At 40.5% G+C, this 19230-nt stretch overlaps 1 protein-coding gene across 1 annotated transcript in view; it reads left to right on the forward strand.

The window, feature by feature from the left end:
- The window catches only part of METTL22 (methyltransferase 22, Kin17 lysine), a 111409-nt gene extending 105993 nt beyond the window's left edge, over positions 1-5416 (forward strand). Inside the window, exons 10-11 of the mRNA XM_069985403.1 lie at positions 1877-2042; positions 4822-5416. Coding sequence (XP_069841504.1) covers positions 1877-2042; positions 4822-4857 — 202 coding nt within the window. The 3' untranslated portion in view covers positions 4858-5416. The remainder of the gene's footprint in view (positions 1-1876; positions 2043-4821) is intronic.
- Positions 5417-19230: the final 13814 nt, after the last annotated feature.

Consider the following 19230-nt stretch of genomic DNA (forward strand, 5'->3'; position numbering starts at 1 on the left):
TACTGTTAACCCTATTAACCCTTTGCTTCGGATTTGGTACTGTGTTGTCTCTCCCGGTTTGGACCCCTGGCTATCTGACTGGTTGGGGTAGAGAAAGCAGATTCGGTACAGAGAAGAGGAATAAGGGCAGCATATTCTAATAACCGGCTGCAAAGTTATTGTCCTGCATACATCATTGTTTATGTGAACAGGAATGCAACACATTTTAAATCTAGCAATTTGTATAGGGGTATTTAGTGGCAGTATTTACAGTAATGTTGCCAATTTTTTTATATAGGTGTTAAAACCTGGTGAAAGGTAATAATTCTTTCCGAAGTACAGTGGTACCTCGGTTCTCGAACTTAATTGGTTCTGGAAGGCAGTTTGAGAATCAAGCAGTTGTGCTCAGTATAATCACTACAGTACAGTACAGAACAGCACTATACTGTACAGGACATTAAACATAAGAAATGTTCATCAGAACCAGCAATTATAGTACAGTAGTCACCAACTCCTCACCCATCCTTTACTGTATAGCGTCCCCCCCATCCAAGCACTGTAATGTATGGGAGATGGTGGTGCACTGCCTGTACTACTACTGTACTGTATATGCACTCCAGCAGTCTTATACAGCACTGTACTGTATGTGAAGCCTCACCACTGCTTAACTCGCCAGGTACAACCCACCATCCACGCTCGCAAAAACGTTCGAAAAACGTTGAAAACTGAGCAAAGTTTGAATTCCAAACACTATTTCTGGGTAAATTTTCGTTTGAATACCGAGCAGTTTGAGTTCCAAAGCGTTCGAAAACCGAGGTATTACTGTAGAAGATTTAAAGGGGTATCCTCATCCCAACTATTATAGTTTAACTTGAAAGGGCTCGCCAAGTGAAATATTTTTTCAGATTCATATAACTTAGCAATCAAGCCTCCTCCTGATATGTCTGCCCTTTCCCTCCCATAGTTTACTGTTCATCTTACTCTAGTGCCTCTTCAAAAGAGTGTAAGAATAGGGCCTGGAACAAAAACTAACTCTCTTAGGGTGCTTTCACATGTAGCATATCACAGCAGATTTTATGCAGAGAGTTTCGCAGTGAAATGCGCTGCGATACTGATCTGTCACCCAATTTTCGCAGTGGATTTTCATTCCACTTCAAGAATTTAGTGCCACAGGCTTGTGTAACTACTTAGCTGCTGTAATGTTAAAAATAATAAACAGCCCATGCTTACCTGTCCGCAATCCCCCCCGGCGCACTACTGCTTTTTTTTTCTCTGGATCCCCACTCACTGACAGCCCGCTCAGCCAATAACTGCGCTGTCCCATTGCAGCCAGAGATTGGCTGCCTTCTATGAGCTGCTTTTTGGCACCTTCATGTCTCACTGCATTCTCCTCTAGAAGGAGTGTGCTAGATGTGCAAAGAAGTCCAGTATGAAGCTATAACATAATATAAGACAGGAAGCTATGTAATATTGTGTGCATAAGGAGTTTTATTAGTTTTTGTTATCCCATCAACACAGCCCCTGTTTGCATACAGCTACTGTGCAGCTGATCACATCCCCTCTAACTCATCAACTCTTATCATCTTCTATAACCTAGCTGAATTGGCCCTGGCTTACCTTCCTTTGATGCGTGGCAGTGTCAGATTGCTAAGGCAACCGCTCCCTAAGGATGATTTAAAATGTACCTGTCATGATGAGCCACTGCCGATTCAGCAACAAGTCTATCCTGAAGTTTGGAACTCCATGGATACCAACATAAAATGAGATTGTAATGTGCGCACCCCCCATTGGATCCAATTAAGATTTAATGATAAAACATAAAAATGAAATGTTTCAAATAAAGTATTGTATGCCCAATATACATTTTGGATAATGGTTTTCTCTTTTTCTATTCCAGGTTTAACTTCACTGTAAGATATATGGACATTACATGTGATGCTTATAATTATTTCCGAAATTGTTTAAACAATTTTGAAAAGATCAGCGATGGAAAGCTAAAATGGACTGTAACAGAAATCAGACCAGTGTTTCCACAATTCTTCTGCTATGAGCGAGAACACTTGGTAGGTTGATTGTGTTCTAGTACTGTGCAGCATGTATGAACAACAGGCGTATAAGGTCATTGCTTTGCAGTGTCATCTGACAGTATCTCACATTAGATGTTGGTAATTTTTAGATGTATGCCAGTTAGCTATGGGATACAGTTAACATACACTGCTCCAAAAAATAAAGGGAACACTCAAATAACACATCCTAGATCTGAATGAATGAAATATTCTCATTGAATACTTTGCTCTGTTCAAAGTTGAATGTGCTGACGTCAAAATCACACAATAATAAGCAATGGAAATCAATTTTTTTTAACCAATGGAGGCCTGGATTTGGAGTCACACAAAATTAAAGTGAAAAAACACACATTACAGGCTGATCCAACTTTGATGTAATGTCCTTAAAACGAGTCAAAGTCTCAGTATTGTGTGTGGCCTCCACGTGCCTGTATGACCTCCCTACAATGCCTGGGCATGCTCCTGATGAGGTTGCGATGTCTCCTGAGGGATCTCCCCCCAGACCTGGACTAAAGCATTTGCCAACTCCTGGACAGTCTATGGCAACTTGACGTTGGTGGATGGAACGAGACATTATGTCCCAGATGGGCTCAATCAGATTCAGGTCTGGGGAACGGGCGGGCAAGTCCATAGCTTCAGTGCCTTCATCTTGCAGGAATTGTTGACACACTCCAGTCACATAAGGTCCTGCTGAAGGATGTTGCAGGCAGCAGATCTCCCTCCACAGAGTCTCAAGACTCTGTCACTTGTGCTCAGTGTGAACCTGCTTTTATTGTGAAGAGCACAGGGCACCATTGACGAATTTGCCAATCCTGGTGTTCTCTGCCAAATGCCAAGCGTCCTGTACGGTGTTGGGCTTGTAAGCACAACCCCCATCTGTGGACGTCGGGCCCTTATACCTTTCTCATGGAGTCGGTTTCTAACCGTTTGTGCAGACACATGCACATTTGTGGCCTGCTGGAGGTCATTTTGCAGGGCTATGGTAGTGCTCCTCCTGTTCCGCCTTGCACAAAGGCGTAGGTAGCGGTCCTGCTGCTGGGTTGTTGCCCTCCCACGGCTTCCTCCGCGTCTCCTGGTGTACTGCCCTGTCTCCTGGTAGCACCTCCAGCCTTTGGACACTATGCTGACAGAAACAGCAAACTTTCTTGCCACAGCACGCATTGATGTGCCATCCTGGTTGAGCTGCACTACCTGAGCCACTTGTGTGGGTTGTAGAGTCTGTCTCATGCTACCATGAGTGTGAAAGCACCACCAACATTCAGAAGTGACCAAAACGTGACCAGAAAGCAGAGGTACTGAGAAGTGGTCTGCAAATCCACTCCTTTATTGAGTTTGCCTTTCTTATTGTCAATAATTTCCACCTGTTGTCTATTCCATTTGCACAACAGCATGTGAAATTGTCAATTAGTGTTGCTTCCTAAGTGGACAGTTTGATTTCTCAGATGTTTGATTTAATTGGAGTTATATTGTGTTGTTTAAGTGTTCCCTTTATTTTTTTGAGCAGTGTATTAAGCTAGTAGTACATGTACAGACAGGTGAGAAGGTGCATAAAACTGAATTTGTTTCTACTGAACCTAGAAATCAATAAAAGAAACTGAAGAGAAAACAACATTTTTCCAGCCTGGAAGCTCTAGAAGTAAACAGTACAGGAAAGAACACAAAGTGTTCTAGTTTTAGAGTAGTATGGCGGAAACTAGGAAGCTGAACAAAATTAGAGGACTTCAACATTTTGCCACTATTTACATATTGCTAAATTGTGGCTTTATTCTTGTCACTGGAGTTTTTCCCAACTCCTTCCTCCTCATGCCATGTAAATTAAAGGGAATGTGTCATCAGAAAACAACCTGTTTGAATAATGATTTTATGTTGAAAACATATTTTTTAAAGAATTTTGGTGACCATTATATTATAATTATAAAATGATCCTGAGATCTTGCAGTTTATATTCTCACCACTGGGGCTAAAACTAAGGTGAGACTGCCTGTGGAGAATAGAAGAGGCTGCTGTAAAGTGCAGCACTGCAGCGACTTGTGAAACCACTAGTTAGATAGCATCAATAAAAGACAATAGCAGCTCCCAGTGGAATTACCTCTTCAAAGGTCACAGAGTACGCCGAGTAATGTTTTACTTTCATCTCTAGGGGACAGAGTCTGTCGTTGTCTATGTCCATGAGTCTTGCTGTAAAGCATATTATTTTATATATTTATTGAAATAAAAAAAGTACAATCAGAAAATAGAAACAGATTAAAAAAAAAAAAGTATATAAGGATGTCAGGGAACACACACAAAATGTAATCCCTGCTCATATGCAAAAAATTTAGTTTGTAAACTCTCTGACTTCACACACCAGTATTATCACACACCAGTATTAGAAATCCTGTTTGATGCAGTATTTTATATGAAAAACAAGTACCTAAGCATTATAATGTTCTTGTCAAGCAGAATATATGTTATATCAACATACAATAATTACCGCTCTACAGCTAAGGTAGCCATATAAGGAATGAAGAATCAGATTCCACCTTTCATTCCTCACAGACTCTTTGGAAAATGAAAGGTGGAATCTGATTGGTTGCTAGGGGCAACTGAGCCAATTTCACTTTACACCATGTTTGATAAATCTCCCCCATTGTATTCCTATGCAGAAAAATCTGTTAAATACTATATGTCATAGTCAAACGTGATGTTGTTGCTAGTCACAAATGCTGTTGTACAATTGTTGTTGTTGTTTTTTCCCCCCATTATCTTTTGATTAGTTTATTATTCTTTTCAATAGGAGCTATGGAAAATTTCATCTACAGCTCTTACTTGATGTCTTCACATCTCAAGTTGAAAGAATAAATCTGAAGAATGATCGTGAGAAAAGCCAAAGAATCTTTTTACCAGGACACACTAACCAGGGATCATCTATAATACTTTTGATACACTTATGATACAATTTTAGGTACTAAACAGTTGTGGTTTAAAAGCCTATTTGCTCCTATGTTCTTGACATTTTTTGTTTGTAACAGCGAGGTATCTTACTGTACTGACAGTACGTAGAACAAAGCCTTGCTTATTATTATAACACGGAATTTGGCTAATTATTAAGTATAGACTAAGGCTGAGTTCACACTGCATTTTTGAATTCGACTCACTGTATTTTTTTAATTTTAATGTACAGAAAAACGTGGTCAACCACATCTTCTATAGTATACAACAGCTTCTGTTTTTGCATCTATTTTTTATCCCCTGAACGTATACATGAAACATACAGCAAAAATGCGTTGTGAACCTAGCCTATGAGTTGTGCCCACTGTGCAGGACTGCTAGATTTAAATTAAATCACCTAATATTATTATTATTAATTTATTTATAAAGCACCCTTAATTCCAGAGCGCTATAGAAGCGATATGGGGTGACAAACAGAACATTACAAGATAAACACAAAAAACACATTACATAAAGGTAAATGGCAGACTGGTACATGGGGAAAGAGGACCCTGCCCACGAGGGCTTACAATCGAAACTTTTTTTAAATATGAAATGGAGCGTATACTCCAAGAACAGTAGAATGTGTTTTAAAGGGGCTATCTTGTTCTTGAAAATGTTAAAGGTCTATCATCAGGAAAGGCCATTTATATTAGATTGTTGGAGGTTTGACTTAAAGCAATTCTGTACCCACAATCTGACCCCCCCAAAAACCACTTGTACCTTTGGATAGCTGCTTTTAATCCAAGATCTGTCCTGGGGTCCGTTCGGCAAGCGATGCAGTTATTGACCTAAAAAAATACTTTTAAACTTGAAGCCCGTGTCAAACGTTATTATCTGTGCTCTAACTTTGCACCACCCCTCTGTCCCTCCTCCCCACCCTCTTCATCATTAGTAATGCCACTGAAACATTTTCTCAATGCTGAACATTGCACAGGTGCCTTAACGATCCAGCCCATGTGCCAGGCTGCCACAGGTGGGGAATAGGAGGCAATCTGCCTGAAGCATTCCTTATGATGAAGAGGGTAGGAAAGAGGGACAGCGAAGTTGTGCAAAGTTAGGGCACAGATACTCCCGTTTGGCACGGGCTTCAAGTTTAAAAATTTTTTTTAGGACAATAACTGCATCACCTGCCGAACGGACCGCAGGACAGATCTTGGATTAAAAGCAGCTATCCAAAGGTAAAAGGGGTGTGGGGGGGGCAGATTGTGGGTACAGAGTCACTTTAAAGGAAACCTGTCACACTGGGGACTGGGGCAAAAAGCACCATACCCATAATAACGGTTTTCAATCATACCCTCTTGGTCCCATTGACACTGTGGATGCTGGTCGTGTTGCTGAGAAACCCCTGCTTCTTTTCTTTGCTCTTATTATGCTAAAGAGCAAAGGTGAGTCCGAAATCCAAAGACACAAAAAAAAAAAGAAAGCAGGGACTCCTCAGCAATGTGCCCAATATATAAAGTGTCACCGGAGCCAAGAGGGTAGGTTTGAAAATGTTTATTACGGGGTATTGTGCTTTTTGCCTTCGTCCCCAGCATGACAGGCTCCCTTTAAAGCAGGAAAAAATAAAAGTTCCTGGGTGAGTAAATATAGGTAGAACAATAATATAGATATACAGTATTGAGTTAAGTGTGTTTTAGGGTGCAAACCCACTTGACGTATTTGCTGCGTGAATCAGTCTTAAAAATAAGCAGGCAAAACACATGTTGGCTTTATACAATTGTTCTGCGTTAAAATACGCAATTGCGTATTTTTGAAGCGTGAAGCTTGTTGTTAGCAAAGCATCAGTTGTTAACAACCTGTGCGAAAAACGCATGTAGCTTCACGCTTCAAAAATACGCAATTGCGTATTTTAACGCAGAACAATTGTATAAAGCCAACCTGCGTTTTGCCTGCTTATTTTTAAGACTGATTCACGCAGCAAATACGTCAAGTGGGTTTGTACCCTTAAACTTTGACTTTACCTTTTTAGTATTTTCAGGATTGCATTTACACAGTGGTTGCTTGTCCTTTATAAATATAACATGGTAAACTTGAACATACTTTACCCTCTTTAAAAAAAAAAGACATGTAATGCAAACTATCGGCCATATCTTCCATCTTCTCTTCCCGCTTTCTAAAACTCAACATGGACAAAACATAACTTATAATTTTTCCCCCATTCCGCTCTACCCTGCCGTCCAATCTGTCAATCACTATCAATGGCTGCTCTCTGTCCCCTGTCCCCAAAGTCCACTGCCTTGGGGTCACCTTTGATTTTGCCCTGTCTTTTAAACCACATATTCAGGCCGTGACCACCTCCTGCCGCTTTCACCTTAAAAACATTTCCAGAATCAGCTCTTTTCTCACCCCTGACTCCACAAAACTGCTGCTAGATGCTCTCATTATTTCCCGCTTGGACTATTGTAATATCCTCCTCTCTGGCCTTCCATCTAACTCCCTTGCTCCCCTTCAGTCTATCCTTAACTCTGCTGCCCGACTAAGTCACTTTTCCCCTCGCTTTGCCTCTGCCTCTCCCCTCTGCCAATCCCTCCACTGGCTCCCCATTGCCCAACGTATTCACTTTAAATTGTTGACCATGACGTACAAGGCCATCCACAACCTGTCCCCTCCGTACATCTCTGACCTGATATCCCCCTACCGTCCCTCACGCAACCTTCGATCTTCCAGCAACCTCCGTCTTCGGTCCCCCCTTGTTCGTACCTCGCACAACCGCCTCCAAGACTTTGCCCGAGCCTCCCCCATACTCTGGAACTTGCTACCCCGACACATCCGTCTCTCATCTGCCATCAAGTAATTTAAAAGTAACCTGAAAACCCATCTCTTCAAACAAGGCTACACACTTGACTGGCTGCACTTTACCTCCTGTTTCTCTCCCATTACCTTATAGATTGTAAGCCCTCGCGGGCAGGGTCCTCTTCCCCATGTATCAGTCTGCCATCTGCCTTCATGTAATGTGTTTTGATCATGTAGTGTTCTTGTTTGTTACCCCTGTCGCCTGTATAGCGCTCTGGAATTAAGTGTGCTTTATAAATAAATAATAATAATAACTGAACCTCCAGTATATTAGATGACTTAATACAACAGCATAATATATTTGAAAAGTACAAACATGTACATGAGCAGTGGATCAAGGAACCAACCACACATAGTAATGGGGCAATACAAAAAACCATTGAACACACAGTATAAAAAAAAATGTAACAAGCAATAAATAATCAGAAACTGATTAAGGTGCTAATAGGTCATACCATGTGGTAAAACAGGAAAATATGCAAATCTCAATGCCCATAAACAAGGGTAAAGATGTCTCCATGTGGAGAACAAACACATATCTCTGGCTTCACCAGGAGTGAAATCTTCCACATGGTTTCTATTTTACTAGCCATTTGCTCGTTCACTAGATTCACACACACACACACACACACACTATCTAAAATGCATATAATCAAACACTAAAATGGCTACCTGCCTAATTTGTGATCCCCATCTAATCGCCTGCAGAATCAATGTACAACCCATATGAACTGTGCATTGTGTTACAGACTTCAGTTCAGCAATTTGGCATACACCAGAGAACACCTGTAAGTTAGGGATGGTTAGGTCTTTACTGCACACGCTTCACAAAATGGATATCATCAGTAGCTGCTTGTGTAGCCTGACTGGATGTACAGCATCTTGTATATTTCAGGCCTTATTCACACATCCGAAATCTGCAAATACAGAATACTTTTGTAATCCAACAAGTCACACATCCTCTATTTTCGTGGATCCGCAATCCTCAGCATAAAAAAAGGACTGGTTGTAATGCGGTCCACAACTATGGTACAAAGACTCAAATAGAAATATATGGGAGCCTCCAAATTTTGCGGAGAACACCTAAGTACTCCGCAAAAACATCCACAATCTGCACTATTTAAGCTCCTCTTGGCTGGTTGGGACAGCTAGTGACATCATTTTATGCTCCCCTCCTTAGCCTGTAGCCTTAAAGGACAAGTGCCATGAAAAACTTTTTCCCAGTAATTGAAGGACATTACAAAGTTATATAACTCTGTAATATGCTTCAATCACCTATCTGCCTCCCTTCCCTGTCTTTTCCCCCCTCCACCCCCCACCAGGAAGTGTCCTGACTCACACAGACCTGATTACTGTCGTCACTGTCACCAGGCAGCTCCTTCTTGTGAGGATGAGTCATCAGCAGGAGGGCTGCTCTAGGTCCTGTTACACCAGCCCCCCCCCCCCCCCTCCTTGTCAGGTGACTCTGCTTGCTCAGCTTATCTTCTCTAGTGACATGACTCCTTCACTGAGTCCACGGCAGCAGGAGAGAGGGTATGAGGGGAGGGGGGAGCTGCCTATGTGCTGCAGTCAGTCTGAGGGAAGATAAGCAAGTGAGATGTGACAAGTGATGGCTTGCAGTTGTTCTGCCAATGGGAGCTGAGCAAGCCTGTGACCTGACAAAGCAGGGGAGGGGGGAGGCTAGTGTAACAGGAGAAGAGCTGAGAGAGAAGCTTGGTGACGGTGACGACAGTAATCAGGTCTGTGTGAGTCAGGACACTTCCTGGTGGTTGGTGGAGGGGGGAAAAGACAGGGATGGAGGCAGATAGGTGATTGAAGCACATTACAGAGTTATATAACTTTGTAATGTGCTTCAATTACTGGGAAAAAGTTTTTCATGGCACTTGTCCTTTAAGCCTTATTCACACGTCCCGTAATCTACAGATCCGTATTTCCGTATTGGAGTTAGTGCACATTGATGTCTATTGGGTTATCTGTAGATTACAAGGATGCAAACCATTACTGAAAAAAAGGACATTTCCTAGTGCGGACCCAGTTTTTTTTTACAGATCCTCTCATAGAATTTAATGGGATCTGCTATGTTTTTATGGATTGTAACCGTTTGGCATCCGTATTTCCGTAAAAAAAAATACGGAGGACTTATAGGTCATAAGGTTGTGTTTCTAAGCAACCATAACCAGGAAAAAGAAACTGCAAAAGCACATGTGCCTACAAATAGAAAGAGAATGAATTATTAATTAACAGAACTTGAAATTGTTTACAAGCGATCATGTGACTTATTTTAGGGGTTGGGAATACTGATGCTAGTTTTTTTTTAACCTACTCAACTTTATTTACTAGTATTGTGCAGTCAGTAAACAAAACAAATTTACTGTAATACAGATGCAATAAGGATGCACTACATATGCGGGTGGACTCTACGGACTTGTAAACAATACTAAACGTGTGCATAAGGCCTAATTTTGTGACCTCTATTTGCGGTCATAGTCAGGAGAAGAGACACATAATAATTATTGTAAACATTTAATTTGAATGGACTGTAATGGGCTCTAATTTATTATGTAACTAGTGGCTAGATGTTGTAAAAAATAAATAAATATATATATTGAGGGGTATATGTTGGCAGATACATAGCGGCAGTAATGGGTAAGTGCTTAGGAGCATATGAATGCAATTTATTGTGAGGTTAGTTAGCCGGTACGATTTGTCCCAGTGTGGACGACGGTGAGAGTATACATACTAGCCTGCATATAGGGAGTAAGGAAGTACATTTTGCACCAACCTAGAGATTATAAAAAACTCTAAAAATTTACATATTTATTTGTGCGCTTGTATACTGCCATCTGCTGGTCTTTTCTATTTATTGCAAACTGTTTTTTTGTATGTTGTAATTTTATAATAAAGTATGTGGTTTTAAATTGTTAAACTAGCCTCAATATGGTTCTTTATGTATAAAATATATATATATATATATATATATATATATATATATATATGTATATGTGTGTGTATATATATATATATATATATATATATATATATATACAAAAGAAAATCAACACGTTTGTCTGGCAGTTTTGGGACAGCTAATAACATGCAGCTAAGGACACTAAGATTCCACATTTTAGACACTAAAAGGGATACTATGGTGTTTGGTAAAAAGTAAAAAGAAAAATGAAAAGAATAAATCATTGCTTTACTGTATATCCCCAGTAAAAAAAAAAAAAAACACACACAAAAAAAAACCCCAATGCATTGCTTTCCCTCAGCTCTTCATTACAGCCCTCCCACTATGCCTGTTCTACCATCACTCCTGCCGGTTCACCTGCCCAGAGCTGCTGCAAAATGTTTCTTTGCACAACAAAGATTGTTACTTTACCTGTAAGCATGCATTAATCATGAATAAGAACCTAAATCTCACAGTTGTTTAGATTTTAAAGCAATATCGTCACTTTTGAGATGTCACACATACATGTCTCTGTGGTGAGACACCCCCCCCCACACACACACACACACACACACACACACACACACCAATTACTGTGGGGGGTGGCTTGTACTTGTACAATTGACTGAAAAAAAACATGTTGCCACTCATGCGAAACTTTATTTTGTGAAGCAAGTAAATTACATTTAAGAAAATAGATCTCACAGCAAAAAAAAAAAAAAAAACATCAAGCGGTAACCAGAACTCTTGACTGGATCCACCCAAGAGAATAAAGAGGGAGGGGGGGGGGGAATGTGCGTTTCAGCTTCATAGTACCTCTTAACTGAACTCTGGACCATAGCTAATTTGATGAAAGGCGTTAACTGGAACTCAAAAATAGATAACTGCTGGTTATGCTTGGAAGTGATGAAATAAACAGCAGTAGATATGTACACAAATGATGTTATTGAAGAAGCCTTGCTGTTGTTATTGCAGGCTAAATCAGTCTTAGGCAGTCTATAGAACTGTACTTATTTATTAAATTGGTGTCAATTGGAAGGTTAATAGCATACAAGAATGGCTATATTCCAGTCATTTCACTTTAGAGTCTTCTAATTTATTTACATTTTATTATTATTACATTTATGTTCTCTATTTAACACCCTTCAATATCTACAATTCCTCACCTGTCTGTTGCCCATGTTTACCAGATAGAATAGGGAATAGAGATAGAATAGAGTGGTTTTTATGGCGGTGACATAGAAGATGGTAAACCACCTTGTTTTTAAATAATACTTTTCCAGTACTTTAGTGTAATTTGCCAGTGTTACAGACTTTTTTTTTAATCTCAAGTACTCTTGTATACCAGCTAAAGATAAAACCCTGTGAGTGGCTGTACAAAAATAGTACAAAGGAGATAGAGAAAACAATATTGATATTGTATAGTTTGTACTTTTACACTACGGATTTACCAAAGGGCAATCCATTTACAAGGAACCTGCCACATAGAACATGCTGTCAGGTCTGTGGGCAACATATTCTAGTTCCGAGGGAGATGAGATATCGATTCAAATTAAGAGAAGATTAAGTATAACTTTTAATTTACTAATTTAAGTCCCCACAAAACTCGGGGAAGGGGGGGGTCGAATCCTATTTAGTGTATTTACACAGTGCAGACTGTCGTCATTCCACCCTCAGAAGCAACAACACCTCCAACTGCCCCGTGAGGAAAAGGCCGGTCTGGCCTGGAAACGCATTGTGCTTTTACCCTTTTATGTATTTTATTGTTTTTCTAATTAAATTTTATATCCTATATTATTTGGCCCTTGTGGTGGATGACCTGCACCTACTTACCTGTGTTTTGGATCAAATGGATTGGAGGTGTGCTGTTCACAGGTGGGCTGTAGTCCCATAGTCCCGCATACGCTGTAGTGAAAGTTGTGCCTTGATCTGCACAACTCCATCAGGTGAGGGAGTCCACCTTTGTATTCTTCTATTTGATACTGCTACACCATGGAGTGCTGTCTTGGCTTGTTCCTGTAATTCCACCCTCAAGACTCATGAGCACACATTCAGTATGGTTTTAAAGGAGTAAATAGCAAATTAAGGTATGTTCACACTCAGCAGCTATACCAGCTCTAAATCTTGTAGTTTAAAACAAGAATTTTTTTGTTTTTTCTTGGGAAAAATATGCATTTTTTGTTTTTACAGGTCCACTATATCTAATTAATCAGTGAAGACTTTTTTACGCCCTTTCCCTAATAAATACATAATGCATCTTTCAGGTATCAGACTTTTTTACTGGATAGGATGGTCTTTTTCTGCTCTTCAAAAAGCACAAGTTGTGTCTGTTAACAAACACATCGGGTCCTTTATAGCAAAATCTAAATAGTTTCTTAGGATGTGCACATTATAGGGTTGTCTTTTTTACAACTATTCCCAGACAGATGGTAAAAAAAGAAATAACATATACTTACTATTCTTGCACCCCTCTTCACCACTGCTGTCACAGAGCTTCAGCTCCACTGTGCAGCCCTACTGGGATGTATTTCTTAAATTACTATGCACATTTTAGGAATCGTTTGAGTTTTTGTAGCCTCTTTAATTTATTTGTGTGAAGTTTTTGGAGTTGAGATAATGTATAAGAACAACTATCTGTGATCAGATTTTCTTTTGTTGGATGACAATCATAATTTCACTATATTTATTGGAATAAAATTCTGAAACATAAAATAAACTTGTCTTCCTTTACTGTGTGTATTGACAACGGGGAAGTGAGACCACCATGATCAAAACTCTTTGCATTTCCCTGTGACTCGCCAAAAGTTTTTTTTTTTTTTTTTTTTCAATTACAGATACACATTATTAGAATGACAGCAATTGATCCACTTGCCTGGTTTAGCATCTATTGTGGGTATTTGAGGCTTTGCTAAAAGATGCTTTAATGGGATATGTTAATGAAAACAGCCTCATTACACAGTACCACCATGGTTTTATTTAGATTCTCTGATATGTTATATATATATGCTTTTTGTCTTTGTATGTATCCCCAGTATTGTAAAGTGCTGTAGGATCTGTTGGCACTATGTAAATTAAATTGATTATTATTGTAAGTATCAGTCCTGTCAGACCAATCTGATCAGTTTCTATGAGGAGGCCAGTAGACATTGGGGGAGGACCTGGGGGAGGCTGTAGACATTATGTATCTGGACTTTTTTTTAAAGGCATTTGATACTGTCCCAAATAAAAGTTTGGTCCATAAAATGAGGTTGCTGGGACTAGGTAAAAATATGTGTAAATGGTTAAGTAACTGGCTGAGATGTGAAAACAGAGGGTGGTTATTAATAGAATATATATTTTAATTTGTTAATTAATGTCCTTTTAGATTTATTACAGTTAAGGTTTTTAATATTTATAGATGACACTAAACTGGGTAAAATAATCACCACAGAGCAGAATAATATAATATTACAGAGGGATTTGGGGAAGCTGGAGGCTTGGGCAGATAAATGGCAAATTAAGTTTAATGTGGATAAATGTAAAGTTATCCACTAGGCTTACAATAGGCCCCTTGGAGGGCTAAAAAGTATTATATTCTATTAAAAATTCATATCAGCTCCCTTTTCCTATTTTCCAAATAAAAAATGTACACTGTTGACCATGTAATACCTAATATGCTTTTTTTTTGTTTAAACAGGAAATTTTTTATAATTTTTTTTCTACTAAAAAGAAGAGTGTAATGGATTAGTTCCTCGCTCGGCATGATGTGTCAATATTATGCTGGCAGCGGGGAAACACTTTGAATTGTTGCAGCACTGTAGTGGCAGAGCTGTGGCGATTCAAAGAGTTTCCCCGCTGCCGACATGATATTGAAAAATCATGCAAGGCGGGGAACAATTCCATTACATTCCTTCTCTGTCCGCAAATTTGCAGACATGTGAATGCCCCTTGCAGCCAGACTGCTCTGGTGCACTTCTAGTCAGAGTCAGGTGGCCATCATACACCTAATACTCAAAAAAGTAGAATGTGGCTGCACCTTCATTAGCATTCCTGGTGCATGTCATCTAGGGGGAGCTTGGTCCGCCTTGCCCCCACTCAGTAATAAGGCTGGGTTCACACTGCGTTTTTGCAATCCGCTTTTTGAAAAAAAACATGAAAAACAGATTGCAAAAATGGATGCATTTGTGTGCATCCGTTTTGATCCGTTTTTCCATTGACTTCCATAAAAAAAAAAACGGATCCGTTTTTTTTTGACGAACTCAAAAACGTTGCTGACACTATTTTTTTTGTCCGTTAAAAAAACGGATCCGTTAAACATATGCTAAAAACGCAGTGTGAACCCAGTCTAACATAGGTATTGGTACCACAATTAAAGGAAATGTGTCACTTTTTACTATAATTTCTGTTATAGTAAAACAATGTTCCAAAAATATTTAATAGTTAAACTTTTGTGTTTTGGTTCCTTTTTGTTTAATCATAATGTGCTGCACTGGAGGCTGCCATTTGTAATAGCATCTGTGTTATGGTGTCTGTACAACACATACACATTTTTACAGTTTCAGTACTATATACAGTACATTTTTGGTTTCTACTGGTACAAAAAAATAGGTAATGCACTTTAAATACATTGTAACTAGAGATGAGCGAACCTCAAGTCGATCCGAACCCGAACTTTCGGCATTTGATTAGCGGTGGCTGCTGAACTTGGATAAAGCCCTAAGGCTATGTGGAAATCTAGGATATAGTCATTGGCTGTATCCATGTTTTCCAGACAACCTTACAGCTTTATCCAAGTTTAGCAGCCCCAGCTAGTCAAATACCGAACGTTCGGATCGACTCGAACCCAAACCCGGTTCGCTCATCTCTAATTATAACCCATTAAACTACACCTCTAAATCTGCTTACGCTTGCACATTTATATCATTACGTACACAGGTTACTTCATAGCAGCTCCCTGTCCGTAGAGGGCAATTAGGGCCGGCCTTAGGGGGAGTGTGGTCATGTAACACCAGCTACCATGGTATTATGGGGGTTGTGGTCATATAACACTTTAGCTATCAGGGGATGATGGGGGTTGTGGTCATGTAACACTGCAGCTATCAGGGGATGATGGGGGTTGTGGTCATGTAACACTTCAGCTATCAGGTGATAATAGGGGTTGTAGTCATGTAACACTGCAGCTATCAGGGGATGATAGGGGTTGTGGTCATGTAACACTTCAACTAACAGGGTATGATGGGAGTTTGGGCAATACTACCAGCACTCATCAGCCTAACACACAACAGATAGATGATAACACTCACAGTCAGAGCTGCTGCTGCTCCTCTTCACAGTCCAGTCCCTGGAAGGAGGCCTCCAGCTGCTGCCATCACTTCCTCTCCTCCCTCCTCATACAGCAGGAGAGGGGGGGAAGGGGCCGTCAGCAGCTCCGGGCAACATTTGAGTGTGGGAAGAGAGGAGAGAACCAGCCAGGGCCAGACACAGCATCTAGGGGGCTGAGAGGGCCACACTTGCTAGGTACTGGTGGAAGGGGGGGTAGCGTGACGGGAGCTGGCCGGGAGTGATGCGTCCTGTGCAACCGCACACTGCACACCCTGAAGGCCAGCCCTGAGGGCAATAAGACGGCTTCCGTCCCATCTGCTTTGCTGTGTTGTGAAAATGCCATGTGCAGCTTATAGCACAGTTAAAGAGAAACCAGATGTCATGAGGGTAGGTTCACACTACGGAATCCATCCGGATAAGTTCTGGTGGATTCCGTGGCTCGTACCCATTCATGTCTATTCTTTCAAACCAGCAGCTGTCAGGGTGTATTAACCCTATCCTCTCCAATCGTCACTATAGCTATCTAACTGTTGTAACTTTTACCTCCTCAATAATGTCAGCACACTCCTCCCCTGACATTCTCTGTGCTGCTGGGACCCTTCTCCTTCCTCTATGTATCGCTCACCCTGTAAATTTCCCTTCAAGTCTCCGGGGGGGGGGGGGGCTTTAAGAAAAAACCTTTAAAAAAAAGCACAAAATAAAATTAAATTTAAATAAATCGCCTTTCCCAATAAAACCCCTAATTATTACAGAGAGAAAAAAAATAAAATAAAAAAACAATAACACATACATATTATACATATACATATTATGATGATTATAAAATTGTATATCTGTGGAAAAATTGCAACTAGACCATCTGATGCATAATAACCTCTTCAGAACTGGGCTAATTTTCACTTTTTTTCCACCCACAGACTCACATGATTTTTTGTGCCGCTAATTGTACTTTGCAATGACAGACTTGATTGGTCCATAAAATATGCTGCAAAATCAGAAAAAAGTTTTTTTTTGCAGTGAAGTTGAAAATAAAACACAACTTTTTTATGTTTTGTGTTTACACCATTTATCCTATGGTAAAACTGGCATGTTATCTATGTTCCTCAAGTCGGTACAATTACAACAATATGTAACTTGTATAACATTTATTTTATTTGATGGCTTTTAAAAAATTAAAACCTTTTTATAGACCATCATTATAACTAGGGATGAGCGAACTTTTGAAAAGTTCGGTTCGGTTCGATCTGGCAAACTTTCGTGAATTTCGGATTGGTCCGAACTGAACCGAAAACGAACCTTGCTCTAACGGCTGAATAATTGCAGCTACAATAGTGGGAGTGTGATAGGGTATAGTTTTGTTTAGTTGCAGTTGATATTACAATGAAAAAAGTGGGGAAAAAAAAAATAATAATAATAATAGGAATAAAATTAATAAAATATAGTGAATCAAAGTGCCAAAATAGTGAAAAAAAATATTGGAAAAAAAAGTTTACAAGGAGGATGCGGCAGCACTTGATTGCACCCAGTCCAGTATTGTTGAGAAGAGACAAGTCGAGAACCAGGAGGAGGCAGCAGTAGATTGCTCGCCTCTCAGTCCAGTATTGTTGAGAAGAGACAAGTTGAGCAGCAGGAGGAGGCAGCAGTTGATTGATTCCAGTCCAGTATTATTGAGGAGAGGCTACTTGAGGAGGAGGCAGCAGTTGATCGATTCCAGGCTAGTATTATGGAAGAGAGGCTACTTGAGGAAGATGAGGCAGCAGTTGATTGATTCCAGGCCAGTATTATGGAGGAGAGGCTAATTGAGGAGGAGGAGGCAGCAGTTGATTGAGTCCAGGCCAGTCTTATCGAGGAGAGGCTACTTGAGGAGGATGAGGCAGCAGTTGATCGATTCCAGGCCAGTATTATGGAGGAGAGGCTACTTGAGGAAGATGAGGCAGCAGTTGATTGATTCCAGGCCAGTATTATGGAGGAGAGGTTAATTAAGGAGGAGGAGGCAGCAGTTGATCGATTCCAGGCCAGTATTATTAAAACCAGACTACTTCAGGAGCAGGAGGCAGCAGTTTATCGATTACAGGCCAGTATAATTAAAAAAAGACTACTAGAAGAGCAGGAGGAGGCAGCAGTTGATTGATTCCAGGCCAGTATTATCGAGGAGAGGCTACTTGAGGAGGATGAGGCAGCAGTTGATCGATTACAGGCCAGTATAATTAAAAAGGGACTACTAGAAGAGCAGGAGGCGGCAGCAGTTGATCGATTACAGGCCAGTATAATTAAAAAAAGACTACTAGAAGAGCAGGAGGAGGCAGCAGTTGATTGATTCCAAGCCAGTATAATCGAGGAGAGGCTACTTGAGGAGGATGAGGCAGCAGTTGATCGATTACAGGCCAGTATTATTGAGGAGAGGCTACTTGAGGAGGATGAGGCAGCAGTTGATCGATTACAGGCCAGTATAATTAAAAAGAGACTACTAGAAGAGCAGGAGGAGGTAGCAGTTGATTGATTCCAGGCCAGTAAAATCGAGGAGAGGCTACTTGAGGAGGATGAGTCAGCAGTTGATCGATTACAGGCCAGTATAATTAAAAAGAGACTACTAGAAGAGCAGAAGGAGGCAGCAGTTGATTGATTCCAGGCCAGTATTATCGAGGAGAGGCTACTTGAGGAGAATGAGGCAGCAGTTGATCGATTACAGGCCAGTATAATTAAAAAGAGACTACTAGAAGAGCAGGAGGAGGTGTACCACGAGCCACACCTGAGAGACAGCTGGAGATTAGGGAGGTAAATAAGTGGCTCAAGAGCTGGTGTAGGATAGAGGGGTTTGGGTTCATGGAGAACTGGGCCGACTTCTCGGTCGGTTACAGGCTCTACGGTAGGGACGGGCTGCATCTCAATGGGGAGGGTGCAGCCTTGCTGGGGGAGAAGATGGCTAAGAGGTTGGAGGAGTGTTTAAACTAGGGACCGGGGGGGAGGGCAACTACAATATAGTAAGTAAAGACAGAGTAGATGGAGAGCTGGGCCTAGATTATGGAACTGGGGGTAGAGCGGCGGGAGGGGTTAGAATAGTCACTAGTGATAAAAGGAAAGGGAATATGGACAACTATATTAAATGTATGTATACTAATGCTCGCAGCCTCACTAATAAAGCTGAGGAATTAGAACTCATAATGGTTGAAG

The sequence above is a fragment of the Dendropsophus ebraccatus genome, chromosome 9, assembly GCF_027789765.1.
Source record: "Dendropsophus ebraccatus isolate aDenEbr1 chromosome 9, aDenEbr1.pat, whole genome shotgun sequence".
Taxonomy (NCBI): Eukaryota; Metazoa; Chordata; class Amphibia; order Anura; family Hylidae; genus Dendropsophus; species Dendropsophus ebraccatus.